The sequence below is a fragment of the Tauraco erythrolophus genome, chromosome 5 (assembly GCF_009769465.1).
Source record: "Tauraco erythrolophus isolate bTauEry1 chromosome 5, bTauEry1.pri, whole genome shotgun sequence".
In the NCBI taxonomy this organism is placed as follows: domain Eukaryota; kingdom Metazoa; phylum Chordata; class Aves; order Musophagiformes; family Musophagidae; genus Tauraco; species Tauraco erythrolophus.
Genome location: NC_141469.1, coordinates 78429051 through 78447090, shown reverse-complemented (window position 1 = coordinate 78447090; position 18040 = coordinate 78429051). Strand labels below are relative to the sequence as shown.

The 18040-nt window shown below is 41.2% G+C and overlaps 1 protein-coding gene across 1 annotated transcript; it reads right to left on the bottom strand.

Annotated features, from left to right (window-relative positions):
* Positions 1 to 1061: 1061 nt before the first annotated feature.
* CFI (complement factor I) lies at positions 1062 to 17876 on the bottom strand. The gene is made up of 12 exons (XM_009990495.2): positions 17817 to 17876; positions 15696 to 16014; positions 14271 to 14415; positions 12782 to 12960; positions 10528 to 10638; positions 8846 to 8962; positions 6871 to 6909; positions 6265 to 6368; positions 5518 to 5633; positions 4493 to 4764; positions 3263 to 3364; positions 1062 to 1279 (listed from the first exon to the last, which is right to left on the bottom strand). The coding sequence occupies exons 1-12, from the start codon at positions 17874 to 17876 to the stop codon at positions 1062 to 1064; spliced, it is 1782 nt and encodes a 593-aa protein (XP_009988797.1).
* Between the last annotated feature and the right edge of the window lie 164 nt (positions 17877 to 18040).

Here is an 18040-nt window from a genome sequence, read left to right as displayed (position 1 = left end):
ATTACAGTTTCACACTTCTGTATGTTGGTGTAGGAAGCTTGTGCTAATTTGAGAGTCTGGTGGGGTTTTTTTATGACTGAGAGTAATAATTTTTTTTAACTTTAGATCTGTAACTTGGTTTTGTAGAATTAAGTCTATATGTATAATATATAAACTTTTTATTTTTATATGTTGTTATATAAATTGTGTGTATAAATATATATATTTTTATATACACACACACACACACGTGATAAAACCCTACTTGATGTTAAGATTTTGTTGGATACCAGAAATATATATACACATACATGGAGAACTTAAGATAGTAAAGATGCTTTTTATTTAAGTTGAAGATTCAAGTTTTAAAATTCCTTTGTTGTTTGTGACCACCTGTGGTTAAATTAATAAAACTTAGAGCTACGAAAATTGCCCCAAGCTAGATGATCAGATGAGGTATATTAACTAGATAAAAATTGTCTGAAAAAACTACCACCAAACATAGTTATTATTTGGGTAATTGCTGCGTTACCACAAAGGGCGTGATCGTAGTCAATCTGTCGATTAATAGACGGTCTGAAGTCTACTTTTGCCGTAAGCCTAAAGAATCAACTGCCAAGCAAGGCAGCGTCCTGAGGGTTTCTGGTGACCTAGACCTTGAGGTGATGGAAGTTCTTTACAGTACTCTGGCTGCTGCCCTTTCTGCCAAGTTCACATGTTGCCGGTGCAGTCATTTTCCAACCACTACTTTCAGTGTGGTTGTCCATTTTAAATAAATAAACAACCGCAACTGAAATGCAATGCGAAAGGTGGAGAAAAACCCAAAGTAACAACAGGAAAAAGATGTTTTAATTTCCCTGGTTTTATTAGAGACTTTTGCTGCGGGCTCACGTGACACTGAAATTCCCTTCCTACGGGCTTCTGCAAAACTGTGGTACTGATAGAGCGTTAAGAATTTTCAGAATAAATTCTGTAAAGATCTGTACTGATTGTTGCTAAGTTACGTGGCTGCTGATTGTAAAAAAGGACTAGCGTTCATTTTTGCATGAGTGGTAAGAAGGAAGTATTTAATTTTCCGAGCTTCAGATGTTGTACCGCGAAATGAGACTCCTTGTCACGTGGTGGCTAATCCAGTCGTAATAGCTGGCAACTTTTGTGTACACGCCAGGGTGACCAGCCTCCCCACAGTTCTCACCCCAGCTCACTAGACCCCAGACATACGCCACGTTTTCTGCATCAAAACAGACCAAGGGTCCTCCTGAATCACCTTTGCAACTGTCTATGGAGCCGTCATAAGTACCTGGCGCAAAACAGGAAATAAAAAGCAAAAATAAGCTCATATACAAGCTAGCACACAAAACAGAGCTCAGGAGGTTTTTCAGGCCCATATTGCATCCTGACAGATGTTTGCCTAATGGTCACTGGTAAAGGAGGTTCCTAACCTCTTTGGTGTATTACTTCTCATATCTCTTTAAGTGTGGGGCTTCTCTTTTTGTGGCTGGCCCAAATTCTCCTCATTTGCTTTGATGTCAGTGATGTGAGTCTTGTTTTACCCTGTGCAATGGAGAAGAATTCAGCCATATTGGCTATTATATCATTAGAAGTAGCTCACAAAAAGTGAACAAGAGCAGGAGGAAAAAGGTAAAAAGATTTTTAGGCTGATTGCCACGGAAGCCAAGCTATTGTCATACGTGTATGCCTGCACGTCTGCCTTTGGTGTCCTCTCTACTCAATAATTTCTTGGCTGGTTTCATCTGTACAGAGCTGAACAGAGAAGCAGAGGCCTCAAAATTATTATTTTCTCTACCAGCTTTACGAAAATAGGTGGGCAGGTGCAAGAAGGAGAGCGTGTGAATGCTGGGATGGGAAGGAGAGCAACTGTCCGTAAGTGCCCTCAACTGCAAGGTCTCGGTCGCAGTGCGGACCTTTCCCAACACCAGGTAGTGGCCCTGAGGCACAAGTGTGTAGGATCCAGTGCCCTTTAGAAGTTTCAGTGCTCACGGAACTACTTGTTTGCAATTCAGCAAATACAGTGCTCATGAAAAACCGAATTAAGAGTGAAAGATGTGATATAAACAGAAACACTGCTACAGAGCTAGAATATGATTTACACTTTGTCCTCTGTACTCAATAAAAGTTGACTAATTTCTGACACCCTTACTACACTTTTCTGCTTGGTTGATTGACCTAGTATGAAGGAACCCATACTAAGCCTGAGTCTCCAAGTTTTTAAAAATGTAACCTCTGTCTGGAATCTCTACGTTACTGAGAAAAAGTTTTGTGAATTTTTCAGAGTTTGAACTACTAATCCCATCAAATGAGATTTTATTGCCTTTACTCAGTTTAATTAATATTTTCTTGTATAGCTAGCTCCTGTGGATACTAGCCCTTAACTCCAAAGTTTGTATTTGCATCAGGGAGGGGAAGCTAAGCCCAGATACCCCTTTTCTGATGATGTCCCATGTGATACTGTCTTTGGTAAAGTATGACCACTTGAAATACACTGAAGACCAAAGATATAAGTTACGGAACTTGCACAGTAGACAAACCCAGAATCTTATAGATGTCATGCTGAATTTATCACAGATCATTTGGCTTTTATGTCTGGGTTTTGTTTTTCTCGTTCAGTAGTTTGTTTAAATACTGCCTTTACTTTTTGATTTAAAGAACAGTTGAAACTATCTGCCCTGTAAGTCGAATGCTCATGGCTCTTGTAGTCATGTATTTGGCAATACCTTTCATTACTTGAGAAGCAAAAAATGTGTATTCAAAATCTTTATTTTAGTACTAGCAGTGCCAACCAGCTTCCTGGCCAGACTAACCTTAGTTTGAAAAGTTAATCGTATTTTTCCTGGGGTGCAGTGTGGCAGTAGCAAATGTCTAAGCAGATGAATAGTCACATTCTAGTCAACAGGACTTCCAGTGTGCTCTAAGACAGGCATTTGCTTAAATACGGTGCTGAGTCAGAATTAAACATAGTAAAGGCAGGAAGCTCAGTGGGCTGTAAAGTGCTTGTGTATTTAGGAAACACAATTCAAATTGCATGCCAAAATTTGCCCACAGAATCATAGAAACTTGGCATAGTGTCATCTTAACTCTGTTTAAAAACAGATACACAATGGTGAACGCATCTAGGCTCCAATGGCTAGCACTTGGCTAATGGTGACACTGTGGCAATCAGTTTATTGTCTTTCCCAAGCCTAAAAGATTCTCAGCCAGTATGTCTGACTTTATAAACAGTATTTGATGGTAGAGAAATTATAGTAAGAAAATTGATTCTTACCTGCACATGCCATTTTTTTGAAAAATCGTCCTGGGTATAGTTCAGAACAATTCTGAAATAAATTAACATTGCCCCACTTGAGGGTATATTGTTTGGTGTAACCTAGAAAAGAAAAGAATAAACTTTTCTAAATTAAAAATGGTAAGTACATATTGACACTTTTAATATCATAAATTGGAAGTTATATATTTGCTTATCTATAGAATATAATATGCAATATTATAAGCCAGATACCTTAAACTGCCACTACCACTTAGCACATATGAATTGCAGTACCTTGGCCATATGTTTCAAAATAAAAGCAGAGTGGTTTAATCGCAGCGTTAAATACAGTACTTCCATTTTGTGACATTTTCACGCTTTCCTGTCTTCCTCAGGTTTTTTTCTGTGTTGTCGTATCAAGGTCTTCAGACACCAGGAAACTGGTATATTGTTTTCTATGAAATGGAGATGTGGCTCTGATCATCCTTGTCGCCTTTTTTCCAATTCTACTCTGCCTTTTCAGGATGAGTGGACCAGATATTGAAGATACAGGTGAACTACATATTCATAGGGTTAAAGAGATTCTCTGTTTTGTTGTCTGTTTGCTAGTAATTCCCAACTTTGCACTTGCTTTATGGACTGCTACTGAGTATGGACAGGAGAAGCCTCACGACCAGCATGCAGTGGCTCCAACGCCAGGTTGTAATCACTGTGATACAAAACAAATGCTCCCCAGATCTTCGAAAGCGTGATTACGTTTGGCTTATCTGTCTCTGTGCAACCTTCTCTGGGCTAAACTCAAGCATGGGTGAGAAAAGATGTGCCAGGATTTGTAACTGGTGGCTGCAGCTCAGGTCCTCTTGGGCAGGGGGCGGAGGAGGGGCTTTCACTGTGGGCCACTGTGAGCTACTAACCGCCACTTGTTAAATATCCTTACGAGGTCTCCACAGCTAATATAAATCTTAGATTGGCAAAAGGAACATTTCTTATTGCCAGGGCAGTTTTCAACCAAGGCTGTGCTCCAGATCAGCTTACTGAGTGGCTGCAGCAGCAGAGGAAGCCGTACAGAAAAGAGAGCCAACAGAGAGAGCCCAATACCGAACCACAGCCTACGTTTTCTGTACTCAGCCTCTTCCGAGTGCTTTGGGCACAACTACTCTTCAGCCTTTTCAAAATGAGAGCTCACTACAATTAGAAAACGAGTGATACAAGTAATAAGATTCTAGCAGTAAGCACTAAAGCAAATACCTTTCTCTAGTCCCCATCCAGAAACCTTGCACCTGTCACCAGACTTGAACATATACTCTGACCAGGGGATACAGGCAGGTGTGGTGTATTCCAGGGAGCATTCTTTCCCAAAACCTCGCAGCTCCAGCAGAGCGATGTCATTTTCGTAAGTTGATGCACTATAATTTTCATGGATTATCAGTTGCTTTAGTCTGAAAGTATCGGTCTCTTTGTTTAACAGTATTATATCCAACAGTCCAGTCCAGATACGATACTGATGAACTCGATTTGCCCTGGGAAAAAAAGGGTGAAATAAAATATGTTTTGGTACTTAACACAAACACTGTACATTTGAACTAGCTGTAAACTTTTGCACTTTATCAAAGTTTTTCTAGAATAAAAATTCATATTATATCCATATAGTTTCTTTCTGGACTTGACGCAAGACAGATGACACTTACTGCTGAGTACTGCAACTAACACAGAAAAAAATACTAAAGGCCAGCCTCTGTGGTTGGTGCTGTGACAAAGAGAAAGCAGGCATTTATGTCTCTCTCATTTCAAGTGAAAGAAGAGTGAGCAGATGTGGATGGGATGTCAGGACTGGAAAATCTTTGCTGTCTGCTCTTGCTTATTCTGGGGAATATATGACCCCAGGGACATTCTCAGGGAACAGATCCTGGACTTCCCTAAGGTAGAGATGGAGAGGAGAGGAGGATGTATCTCCCTTTCAGGCAAAGTAAGGATGTATCTCCCTTTCAGGCAAAGTGGTTATGGTGAACCTTTCCTGCCTGCCTACTGTCTGACTGAAGAATGTCATATCTCTTCAAACTCGTCATTACTTTTCCATCTTTCTATTCGCTGCCAAAACATTCTACTTTCTTTGAGTCTTGCCCATCATTACTGTGGGTGAAGCAGTGTTTTAAATTGTTTTATTCAATAGGCAAATAGGAATTAGCCAACAGGTAGCTAAGAAGGGCAATAATATCCAAATCAATCTTTGTGCCTTGCAAGAAGAAAATAATTTCCCAGGTTTTTTTTTTTACCTGACACAGTGTGCAGCAGTCAGAATCCAACAGCCACCAATATAAACCCCTCCACAGTACACTGTTGAACCTTCATTGTTAGTATCTTGAATTGCCACTTGCCAAGGGAATTCACCCTATTCAAACAACAAACACTCAAATAATGTGAAATCATAATAATTGTAGTATTTTTAGTGCATAAAGGGAAACACACTTCTTGGTATCACCTCATCTCCTTGACTGTATCTGACTGTAAATAAAAAAATCTACTACCCAGAAATTGTGACTTGGGGTCCATCTGATATAAAGGATACATATTCTAAAATGCAGTAGTTTTGTTTAATTTTCTGACTTTGCACGATGCCTCCTTCCCTCCAGCTTTCTGTCATGAAACACCTTGTAGTCAGGGAAACAGATGTAGAATCTGACCTGGTGTGATTGAGTATAGCATTTTTGACTGTATTCTGTTCCAAAGGTGCAAATTTAAATTCCATTTTGTCAATATTGTTATTTCTATCGCATTAAGTATTTTGCTGAATCGTTTTCAATGTGTACTTGTATTATAATGCTCAGTTTTGCAGCTCCATATTTTACTTTATAAATTGTGCTTCTCTTTACTTTTGTTCAGTGCAATGCCACTACTGCTGCAAAACATGAAATTAGTGTTGTGGCTGATTTTGTTATTTCCGTACACTTTAACAGAAGGACAATACTGCCCATTTAAATTGATACTGAATGAACTCGTAGCTGGTAAGGTGTTTTTTTTACCTTTCTTGCAGTCTCTCCACCTACAATTCTTTTCCGTCGAGTTAATGTGTGATTTGTAATTCCGCAGTGTACTTGGGGAAGAAGTGTCTTTATCATTTTTCTTTCTTTAACAAAAAAGAAGAATATGTCTCAGAATTCAGGTATCCATTCTCTCTATTTGGAGACAGGTTTATCTTTATCTTCAAAATCTGAGTGCGGTGAATATGCCAGTAGCTGAAGTAGCAGGAAAGCAAAGATCAAAAATTTTGGCATCTGTTTCTGCTTTGAAAATAGCTTGTGTCTTAGCGTCAAATTACTTCTCCTCATTTTCCACTGCTGCTTGCATTCAGGCAAATAATTTAAAAGCAGTTCCCCTAGATTTGCTGGGAGTTTACCTCTACCAGTTGCCAAAATGTGCAGATGTGGGTCCGCAGTAAGGATGAATTATTATGGCATTCTTGAAATCAGTGGAAAATGAGACAAATAGTAAACCCCAGAGGGTGTATTTCTAAATCATGAAGTCCAAATATCTGAGCGTTCTGCATCTGACCAACAGGCTGGTATCTAGAAAGCCATTAATGGCTAAAGGCACAATGCTGCTGTTTTTGGAGAGTTAGTCCCACTTACCTTCATCCATACTGTGATTTTCAGCACCTTTGTCTTTGCCTGTAGTAGAATAACAAAATACAAAAATATTGGCAAATGTTTGAATTTGTTCTATTACTTGAATATGTGTTTGTGTGCCAAAATCATGGCAGACGTTTTGAATCATAGAATCATAGAATGGTTAGGGTTAGAAGGGACCTTAAAGATCATCTAGTTCCAAACCCCCTGCCATGGGCAGGGAAACCCTCCACTACACCAGGTTGCCCAAAGTCTCGTCCAACTTGGCCTTGAACACTTCCAGGGATGGGGCATCTACAACTTCTCTGGGCAACCTGTTCCAGTGCCTTACCACCCTCAGATTGAAAAATTTCTTCCTTATATCTAATCTAAATCTCCCCTCCTTCAGTTTAAATCCATTGCCCCTTGTCCTATCACTACACACCCTTGTAAAAAGTCCCTCTCCAGCTTTCCTGTAGGCCCCCTTTAGGTACTGGAAAGCTGCTATAAGATCACCCCGGAGCCTTCTCTTCTCCAGGCTGAACAGCCCCAACTCTCTCAGCCTGTCTTCGTAGGAGAGGTGCTCCAGCCCTCGGATCATCTTCGTGGCCCTCCTCTGGACTCGTTCCAGTAGCTCCATGTCCTTCTTGTGTTGGGGACTCCAGAGCTGAACACAGTATTCCAGGTGGGGTCTCACGAGAGCTGAGTAGAGGGGCAGAATCACTTCCCTTGACCTGCTGGCCACGCTTCTTTTGATACAGCCCAGGACACGGATGGCTTTCTGGGCTGCCAGCGCACATTGCCGGCTCATGTTGAGCTTCTCATCCACCAGCACTCCCAAGTCCTTTTCCTCAGGGCTGCTCTTGATCCATCCTCTGCCCAGCCTGTACTTGTGCTTGGGATTGCCCCGACCCACATGCAGGACCCTGCACTTGGGCACACCGTTTCACATGGACAGCAATGCTCTCTCAGCCTGGTGCCTGCTGTTTCCTTTCCTACTAGACAACCTTTGGCTGCCTCCGCCTACAAATGACCTACATCCAGCAGATAATCTTTCATAACTACATGACAGCTACTCTGCTTTCCATCCGCAGGAAGCCCTTTGGCTAAGAAACCCTGAGAAATTACTTTTTTTCTTTGGTTAGTTTTGATCTCTAAAGTGATATCCCATTGTCCTCCACTAGAAAACAATAGAAAGTCCTCCTCCTGCCCCATCAACCTTTTGGAGCTTTCTAAAGCCCAAAGGAGCATTGGGTAACAGATTTTTTTTTTTCCAGTTTAGATGATGCAGTTGTGTACCATGTGCCTTGTTTAACAGGGAGGATATTTGACATGAGAGGTATATTAAACGCTTCCTGAATCTGGTTTGTCAGCTTTTATTCAAACAAAATGCCCATTGAATTCAGTTCCTAAATGGAGGTTGAGAATTGAGTCTGTTCTCATGTTACTGACAGTGATGTTTACATTTAGAGTTCAGTTTACCTTCACCAGTTACCATTTAGCAATAGTGTTTACTCTTTGGCTTTAGACTTGGTCTCTTCTCAGAGCAAGGAAAAACATTCTAATTTCAAAAGAAAACAAAACCTTTTCAACAGTGAGGGGAACGGCACAGGAGAATTATTATATTGACAAACGAGTTGAATTCCTCATCTGCAAGGAAAATAATTCCTGCTCGCCCTTTCTACGCTTTCCTCATGAATAGGGGATACCAGTTTGATAGATGGCCACGTAAGCAAAAGACATAATCTGCCTTAAGCCTCCTGAAACATCATCTGTTTCTTCCTTCCTTTAGTTTTCTTGCTATTCTTTTCTAGAAGGAAAGGGAGGAAAATTATGTAACCTTTTCTTCCTACTATGCGTAACAGCATTGGGAAGATTAATTCTTGCGTGCATTTTGGTTTTGCTGATCTGTTAAATAATTTAATAATATGCATTGTGTAGTCTCTAGCTATAGTTGAGCAGAATGAAAGGAAAGAAACAACGTCTTTCAGAAGGAAACCTGCACAGAGAACTCGAGCTTCATCTTCTCCTGTGAGGCAGTCAACTTCTTTGTTGCAGACATTCTTATTTGGAATACAGATATCTGACCGACAGTGGAAGCTGTTGTCTCTGCACTCTGTAACACGGAATTACACATGTAAATCACAGGATCATATGATTCAGCAACCTCACGTAGTTAGACAGCTTTTTAAAATACAAACACAACAGAATATCCATGTTATGGGAGACTTGGCTGTTCATAAATAGATCACAAAAGCAGACTCTCTGAAGTGTAAAACAAAATGAATACTTGGCTCTCCTCATTTTACAGTCTTGAAGTTTTAAGACTTAAGAAATGTGGATCCCTGTTACCAGTTCAGTACTGTACTTCTGGACTGGGTATCACTCCTTACGTTTCATCCACAACACATGCCCACACTCAGCCTCAGCTAGAGGACGTCCAGTTTTGCCGGCACTACTGATCATCTCAAATGAGGAATTTATGACGCTTCAGTCAAATTTCCCCCCCAAAATCAGAGCCCAAGATGGCTTTTGGTTGAATGAGCTAAATGCCAGCTTAGGAATCAAGAGTCCTATTTTGAAGGTACTGGATTTAATAACTTAATTCGTCTAAAATTCTTGATTACATGAAATATTTCTAAACTTGAGAACCCGCTTCCTTTTAATTCTTATGATCACTTTGTATGTTATCAAAAGCAAAGCAGTGCTTGAATCTATGGCAGACTTTTTTGAGCCATTTTATAATCTTATATCAATCTATTATTTAAGGATATATGTCTGTAATAGAAAATAAGATAGCTCTCTAAAAGTATCCAAATATCCTAATATGATCCAAAGACCACGGAACTCAGTTGAAATAATTCTTTTGATTCCAGAAAGCATTGATTTCAGCCCATACAGCTGAAACGGCACTATTTTGGTCAAGTGGAATCTGAATAAATGTCCTCTAATTATATGAAGCCACAGGTATTTATTATTTTTTTCTAAAACGCCTGTGATGACTATGTTTCCACGACTATCAGATAAAATTTACTGACAATTTTAAAACTACGAAATTAAGATTATTTGGGGATAGTGATGGGATTTGTGACCCACATTACTGTTTGGCACCTGAAACCCAACTTCTGAAAGTATTCTTCTGCATTCAGGTCATGCTAGATCCATTCCTTGTTTCTAATCAAAATCGTTACAGCTGGAATTGCAGATGCTGGAAGAATGACTGCTCATGAAAAAGCAATGTGATGGGAAGTGTTCACAGATCTTCTATGGATAATCTTGCATTAGGAATAAATTTAAGAGAGATCTTACTTGGGTTTAAAGATAGTTCATTGGAAAAACAGTGTCTTTGTTTAATTACTACTGATCTTTCCCAACTAAAAATACATTTTCATTCTAACATGACTATTGTTTTTTGTATCAATGTTTAACAGCCTCCTAACTAATCTCATTGTATTTCCTAATCCTCTGAGAAAATGCAGATTCTCAGAGAACACTTGCCTGCATCAAAAAATTGTATTATGCCCACTTCTTGTGCACTTGCCTATACATCAACTATAGTTTGATTGCTTCAATGTAGTGACATTGGAAAAGAGACTTTAGCTGTTACATCACTGTAAACATTCTTTGGGGGTGGTTTTCTACTGAAATAATTTTGAAACAGCTGAGAAAGGAAATTATTACCTCTACAGCACAGTTCATCACTTAGGTCTCCACAGTCATTGATTCCATCACAGGCTTTATTCAAAGAAATGCACTTCTTGTTGACACAAGGAAACTCACCGTCTGAACAAGCTGTGCAGCACGATGAAAACGAAGTTAGTGTGGAATTGTCTATAGGTTCACAACTGCCCACGGAAATACTCTGCTTGCGCATTTTATTCTATCAGCAGTTTTTGCCTCTATCAACAGTAGGCATTCTGGGGCCCAGTAAGGTAAATAGGAATCTTTTTTTATTATTTTAATTGCCTTCTCATCAAGCTTTAAATGTGACCACTTATTTTCCTCCTCCATTTTGCAGTAGCCTGGCAAAAGGGAACTCCATTTCTTCTATACAAGGACTAAACCAGAAATGATTGGTTCAAACCCACTGTAAATGATTCAAGTGATTAAGATGATGGATGTTGCCCCTCTAGGAGGAAGTCATCAAGAGTCTGTGAACTCCTACTTTTGTGGCATAAGAAAAATCTGAGATGATGCATAGCTATCCTAAGCAGCAGCATCTCAGGCTGATGCTTATCAGTGCTAAAAAAAGTCCACTGTGGAGAACAGAAAGCTGTTAGAAGTCAAAACGAGGACTTGATTCCCCTTACGCCAGTGAGAAACTGAGGAGTCCCTGAACTTCCCAAAATCATAGAATCATAGAATGGTCTGGGTTGGAAGAGACCTTAAAGATCATCTAGTTCTAACCCACCTGCCACAGGCAGAGACACCTTACAATAGATCAGGTTGCTCAAAGCCTCATCCAACCTGGCCTTGAACACCTCCAGAGATAAGGCAGCCATAACTTCTCTGGGCAACCTGTTCCAGTACCTCACCACCCTCAGAGTGAAGAATTTCTTCCTTATATCTAATCTAAATCTGCCCTTTTTCAGTTTAAATCCATTGCCCCTTGTCCTATCACTACATGCCCTTGTAAAAAGTCCCTCTCCAGCTTTCCTGTAGGCCCCCTTTAGGTACTGGAAGGCTGCAATAAGATCACCCTGGAGCCTTCTCTTCTCCAGATTGAACAGTCCCAACTCTCAGCCTGTCTTCATAACAGAGGTGCTCTTGGATCATCTTTGCGGCCCTCCTCTGAACCTGCTCCGATAGCTCCATGTCCTTCTGATGTCGATGAGCCCAGAGCTGAATGCAGTATTCCAGGTGGGGTCTCACGAGAGCAGAGCAGAGGGGCAGAATCACCTCCCTGGACCTGCTGGCCACGCTTCTTGTGATGCAGCCCAGGATACAGTTGGCTTTCTGGGCTGCCAGCGCACATTGCCGGCTCATGTTGAGCTTCTCATCAACCAATCCCTCCAAGTGTTTCTCCTCAGTTCTGCTCTCAACCCATTCTCCACTCAGCCTGTATTTATGCCTGGGATTGCCCCGACCCACGTGCAGGACCTTGCACTTGACCTTGTTGAACTTCATGAGGTTTTCACAGCCTGTCAAGGTCCCTCTGGATGGCATCCCTACTCTCCAGCTTGTCAACCACACCACACTGCTTGGTGTCGTCAGCAAACTTGCTGAGGGTGCACTCAATTTCACTATGTCTCTGACAAAGATGTTAAACAGCACCAGCCCCATTCCAACTCCTGAGGAACGCCACTTGTCACTGGCCTCCACTTGGACATTGAGCCGTTGGCCGCAACTCTTTGAGTGCAACCATCCAGATGATTCCTTATCCACCGAGTGGTTCATCCATCAAATCCATGTCTCCAATTTGGAGACAAGGATGTCATGCGGGACAGTATCAAATGCTTTGCACAAGTCCAGGTACGAGCAGTTCCGCTATAGTCATGCTTGTCTGGCTACAGTGCTACTCGTGTCCTAATTGATCTCCCTCATAGACAAAGCAGTGAGTAGGAAGTTGTCACCTGTCTCCTCACCAATTAACCTGGGAGAGACAAGACTTGTGGGATACAGTACACCTTGGTACCCTTGGGAGGGATGGAGGAACAAACAGAACCCTGGGTGAAATATATTTACTTTGGGGAAATACCTTTAAAAATACTTTATGAGCAACAGTGATTTTCCAAACTCATAAACTCAAGACTGCCTTGACTCCAGACTGCCTCAATTGTCTTAAAGGCTGCAAAAGGATTATTTAAAAAAAAAAAAAAAAGTTTCAGTGCAGGTTTGCTGTGGCTGAGAGTTCAGCAAACTAGGTCCTAATTATTTAAAATAAACTTAAAATGTAAGAACCCCAGATAGATATAAAACTCAAAAAACTACTGACCTCTGAGATTTTCATGGCACTGAAGGCTAACAAATCCCTCATTACTATCTCTTGATTTCATCTCTATGTGACATTCAGCAAGACTTGTCTCTAGGCCCCTGCAAGTTATTTGCAGACAGTGCAACGAATTTAAGGCAGATTCTGTGATGCTGGAATTGGCTTGGTAATATTCAGCACCTCTGTGAAGATAGAAATAATAATAACAAATTATATCATTTCACCATGGATTGTCCACTGCTTTTGTTGTTTAGAATTTATCTTTTCCTCAACGGTAAAGAATTTTGGTCATGGCTAAGAAAAAGAGCAGATTTTCCATGGAATCATCTAGGGGTAAGTAGGAGATGTTTACTTTGGAAGAAAAAGCAAAGTGCTAATTTTTGCAGGTTGCTGCATAGAATTGTTCCTAAATCTTTATGTACATGACAGTCACTGTGTATCACGATGGATAGAAAAGTCTCCCTATATAGCAAAACTTGTAAGTTCAGATCTCCATCTCCATGTGGACACAGGTGAGCTGTAATTTGGAAACCACTCTGCATGGGGTCAAGTATCCTTGATAGCATCAAATCCAATGCATATCAAGGAAGCTCAGGCCACTGCAAGGCTAGGATTAATTAATTTTATCTCCCTTGGTTTTACCTGAGCAGTATCCTCCTAACAGCATATGTGCCCTCTACCTTAAAGAAACATGGATGGAGTAAATAAGTAATGAGAGAGGCTCACAATGGGACTCCAGGGCTGAATGCTCTGACCCGGGACAAACCCTTCTCTGCTATCTAAAGAGATACTGATCAGGACTAGGAAATATTTGCTTCTCACCTAGAGGGGACAATTTAGGGCACTGCAATAGCATTTTTAGTCTTCAGGTAAGGTTGAGGAGGCAGCCCTGCCTGACTCAGTTAAATTAGTTGTGTATGTGTAAAATGATTATGTACAGGACATAGAGTTGACTCTTTATGAGGAGCTGAACGTGCAACTCAGGTCAGCAGTGTGGTCGCAGGAAAAACGAAGCTCTGTGTGGCTTCAGCCATCCCCGGGGCCAAAGCAGGCACTGGCAGCGGGGGCAAGAGGTGGGGAGCTCTGGGGCTTGTTAGTCTGGCAGGTGCAAGAGGCAAAAGAGAGCTGTACCCTGCTGTCAGCTGGCGTAAGAAACTTTGCTCTGCATACGAGCTATTGCTCAGAGCTACTGGGGGATGGTCCATCTATGCACTCTCACAAACCTGAGAGAAAACCCCTCCATTGGTCTCCAGCTTTGTTTAAAAAGTAAAACAATGAGGGTTTGTACAGTCGTAACCTGTAACAGAACACAGATATCTATGTTTTGGCTTTCGCTCCAGGTGTCAATTTAAGAAGCTTTATCAGAATATTGTAGCCAATACGTTGTTCATGAGTTTTCTGTCTTAAGTGTTGGCTGATTGTGACGGACACTTACGTAAGCATCACTACTTTTTCAGATCCCATTATCTAGAGATAAATTCCCCAAACTTACAATTCAAAGCCAAGGTGCTTGCAAGCCACGTTTGCTTCATTCATAGTCCACTCGCTACCACATACAAAAATGTCGTTCTTTTGATTCACAGGTTTTACTCGAAGCAAACTTGAATCTCCATGGCCCAGAGAGATTGAAAATGTTTCTAAAAAAATACAGAAAGAGAGGAATAAAAAAAACCCCCACCACATAAAGTCATATTATATAGATGTATCTAGTGGAAAGACGGCACAGAAACAGATCAAGACTAATTTTGTATTGACAGGCAAAGTTCATATGGAAAGAACGGTAGTCTGGGAATCAGAAGCTTCGGGTATTATTCCTGACTTTTCTGAGGATTGACTTTGTGGCTTTGAGCCTGCCACTTTTTCAAAATATGCTGGTTTCAGGACACATGAAGGTAGTGGTTCCTGCCACGTTAAGAGTACCTGGAGGTCTACCAAGGAAAGGTTGCATCTTAGTATAGTGACTTTCATTAGAGGAGTTTTGATAACCAACCAGTAACACCTCAAGTGAGATGGTCAGATCCTGCTTCTAGTACCTGTGCAGCAAAACTTCCGCCGTTTACAGTGGAGCTGAGGTCCTCAGCTTAACTTAGTGAAGCCATATAGACAGCGTGCCAGGAACACACGGAGGCTCTCCGATCCTTTTCAGTGGAATAGGCAGAATTGAATTTTGCCACCCTAAGCGTGACGGGCTGAGCTGCAACTTTTGTGGGGAAAGGGAGGGGTGGTACTGGGACAGAGACTGGGCAGGAGAGCCGGGGGCCGGGCGTGCTGCTCCTGCTGCATTCAGTGGAGGTGGGGCTGGAGGACAGGTGAGAACAGCAACTGCTACTGCTGAAAGAGGTCACTCCTACTGTAGTTAGCATTTCACCCCGCAGTCAGATGGAGGTTGAGCTGACAAAGCTGCTGGATGCAGCCTAAAGAGCAGGTGAGAACAAACAGCTGCTTGAAACCATCACTGGTTTGCAGGGCGATACCTTTCTGTTTTGACGAAATCCACAGTGTGAAGATGATTGAGGTGAATATGGCTTACCTTCTCCCCATGCGCTCCCACACACACCCCAGTAGCTTGATTCCGTTCCTTGGACTCTTGCTCCTGTGAGGTCTGTCCCTCTCCAAAAGACTCTCTGCCGCTGTGCCTACCACCAAACTCAACACCCTGCTTGGAAACCTTTGAGCTCGTTCCTGTGTCTATTTCTTCTCTTTCTACCTGATGATTTGAGCAACCTACCAGCAGCTGGCTGGCCTGGGCCTGTCAAACACGTGATTTTTTTATGAAAATCAACAGGTACTGCCCATTTTCAATGACTTCTCATTTTCTGTTCAATGTTCTCACCAGTGCAAGATGATGAATAGAATTTCTGAGCTGTTAATAGTAAGCATCTCCTTTGATAGATTTTGGAAAAGGAGGTGTTAATACCTGCAGACATGCATTTTCCCTTGTGCAGGAACTTTGCTTCGGGACGTTGACACTCATAGCTCTTTAGGTGACAGTAAGTATGGAAGTACTTTCCATTGGTAGAACAAACTGAAGAGCCGTTCTTTGGGCACTGGTAGGGAAGCTTGCAAAGACACTTTCCCTCCACACATCGTTCCCATGGGTGACAAAAAACTTTCTCACAGGACTTGTGTGTGTACCGGTTGCTTAAGCATTCTCCTATGAGGTACGTGTCTTGCTCAGCTGTCTGGGCAGGCTCAACCTGCTGAGACTGGGTTTCTTCAGCATTAGATTCTGCATTCTGCAAGGCACAAGAGTTAATAAAAGGGAGTAAGACTAGGATCTGCACCAAGAGTTCTGTAGATCCCTTCACAGACCTCAACGAAGAGTTCAATCATAAGCCTTTTCCTATCTTACGAGCAGAAAGGTGCTAAATATCATTTATAGTGCTTATTCCCTTGTCTTTGGCCACCTCATCTTTCTCAGTTTTTCTGAACTGTTTTTTGGTTGGTTTTGGATCGTTCACCTGGTGTGATCTTCACTCTTACTGGTCTCCCGCAAATTTCATACTCTTTACTCTTCAAGCATCAGTTGAAGCGCACAGCAGATTATAAATGTTTGTTAAGCCAATGGTTTATAACACACCACAGCAATGGCATTGTAAGCACATCAAAACATAACATTTTCTTCTCTGAAAGGGTTGTCAGCCACTGGAATAGGCTGCCCAGGGAGGTGGTTGAGTCCCCATCCCTGGATGTGTTTAAGAATAGGGTGGATGATCTACTTGAGGATATGGTTTAATGGGGATTAGGGATGGTTGGACTCGATGATCTCTAAGGTCTTTTCCAACCTAGAAATCTATGAATCTATGAATCTATAAGGGGACTTAAACACCAGAAAAATAATAAAAATAGCAACTTGTTTTTTTTCTGAGACTTTTTTTATTGGCTTGATTGGCTTTGGGTTTAGATATCACCTGTAAATACTTATGAACTGCTTAGAAGCAAATAAAGAAATCTAAAATTAATGATTTGTTTCACTGTGTGACTCCTGAAGTGACAAGTATCTTAAAGAAATTTGAATATTAAGTGCCTTCCCTTATTAGCTCTTTTCCTGTATCTTGCACAGCAGCACATTTGCAATGTGGTTGCTGGTCACCACCGGACTGCAAGTCCAGATTCTGACTCTTGCAGCTGCCTCTAGGTGAGTGACTCTGCACCTGCCTTTGTGAGCTCTCTGGTGACTTCGCTGCCAGCCGAGTGCTTTTGCTTACTAACATCTTTGGGTAGGGGGAATGTTGGATACGAAAAATATATATGGATCGACTTTGCATAAAAATGGGAGAGAAAAGGTAGTCCTCAAGTGTGATTTATCAGTTTTGACTGTGTCAACTGAATCAATAGAGCTGAAGTTTAAAGTTCTCGTGAGGAAATCCTGGCCATAGTAAAGTCAGCGGGTATGTCGTTGGGGCAGAATTTAATCCAACAAAACCTCTTTTAACGGTTGTATAATCTTACTAAGTTCCTCCTGCTGTTCTCAGGTCAGTAGAATCCAAACTATAAGCCAGATCCGGCTTGGCATAACTCCCATATTGTACTAGTTGTTTCTCCTGAATAGCAACAAAAAGTGCTGATTTTTATCTAAGGGTTTCTCTAAAAGACTCGGGGCGTGCTGAACGCTCAGACCAGATGGGCTTTCTTGGACACTTGTGCCAGAAGAGATTCCGCAGCAAACCTTCAGGCAGTACGATGTACCATCCTGCCACGTTAAAGGACTGTAACCTCAATTCTCAAAAAAGGAGGGCAGAGAAAATTGCAGCACCTTTCTGTGGTCAACCATGCTTGCAAATTGGATTTAGGACAGGCTCATGATTAAAATCTTTTCCAGAGGCCTGTTAGCATAAACCCCAGGTAGAATCAACACATGAAAGAGAAATTGAAAGCTTCAAATATTCAAGCTGGGCTAAAACAAATGTATGAAAGACAAAATACTATGAAAGGAAACTCAGAAAAATAATCTGGTTTTGCTTTTATAACAATAAACTGATTTTAAACTGTTTTCTTAAAAATAAATTCCTGCTACCACAATAAAATAAATTCTTACCTCTGATCCACAAAAACAAAAGAGAGACAAGAAAACCAAGAAAACTGGGACCACTCGCATGATGAAATTTTGTCTTTGTAGACAAATTCCTCTGGCTGGGATTCTTTTGAATGTCAGTTGTTAGATTAGTGTTTAATTTTTAACCATTAGTAAAATATTTTGAAGTGTGTTTAGAAATAAAGTACAGGAGCCTCAGCTATTAACTGGTGAATCTGATCTCTCCA

What these genes read in the sequence shown, in the direction of transcription:
- CFI (XM_009990495.2), bottom strand. Translation starts at nt 17,876, where the DNA reads ATGCGAGTGGTCCCAGTTTTCTTGGTTTTCTTGTCTCTCTTTTGTTTT. An exon ending in AAATCACAGTATGGATGAAG is followed by an intron (nt 6,369 to 6,870) that starts GTAAGTGGGACT and finishes TTTTTGTTAAAG; the next exon opens with AAAGAAAAATGATAAAGACA. An exon ending in TGGATGGGGACTAGAGAAAG is followed by an intron (nt 3,365 to 4,492) that starts GTATTTGCTTTA and finishes TTTCTTTTCTAG; the next exon opens with GTTACACCAAACAATATACC.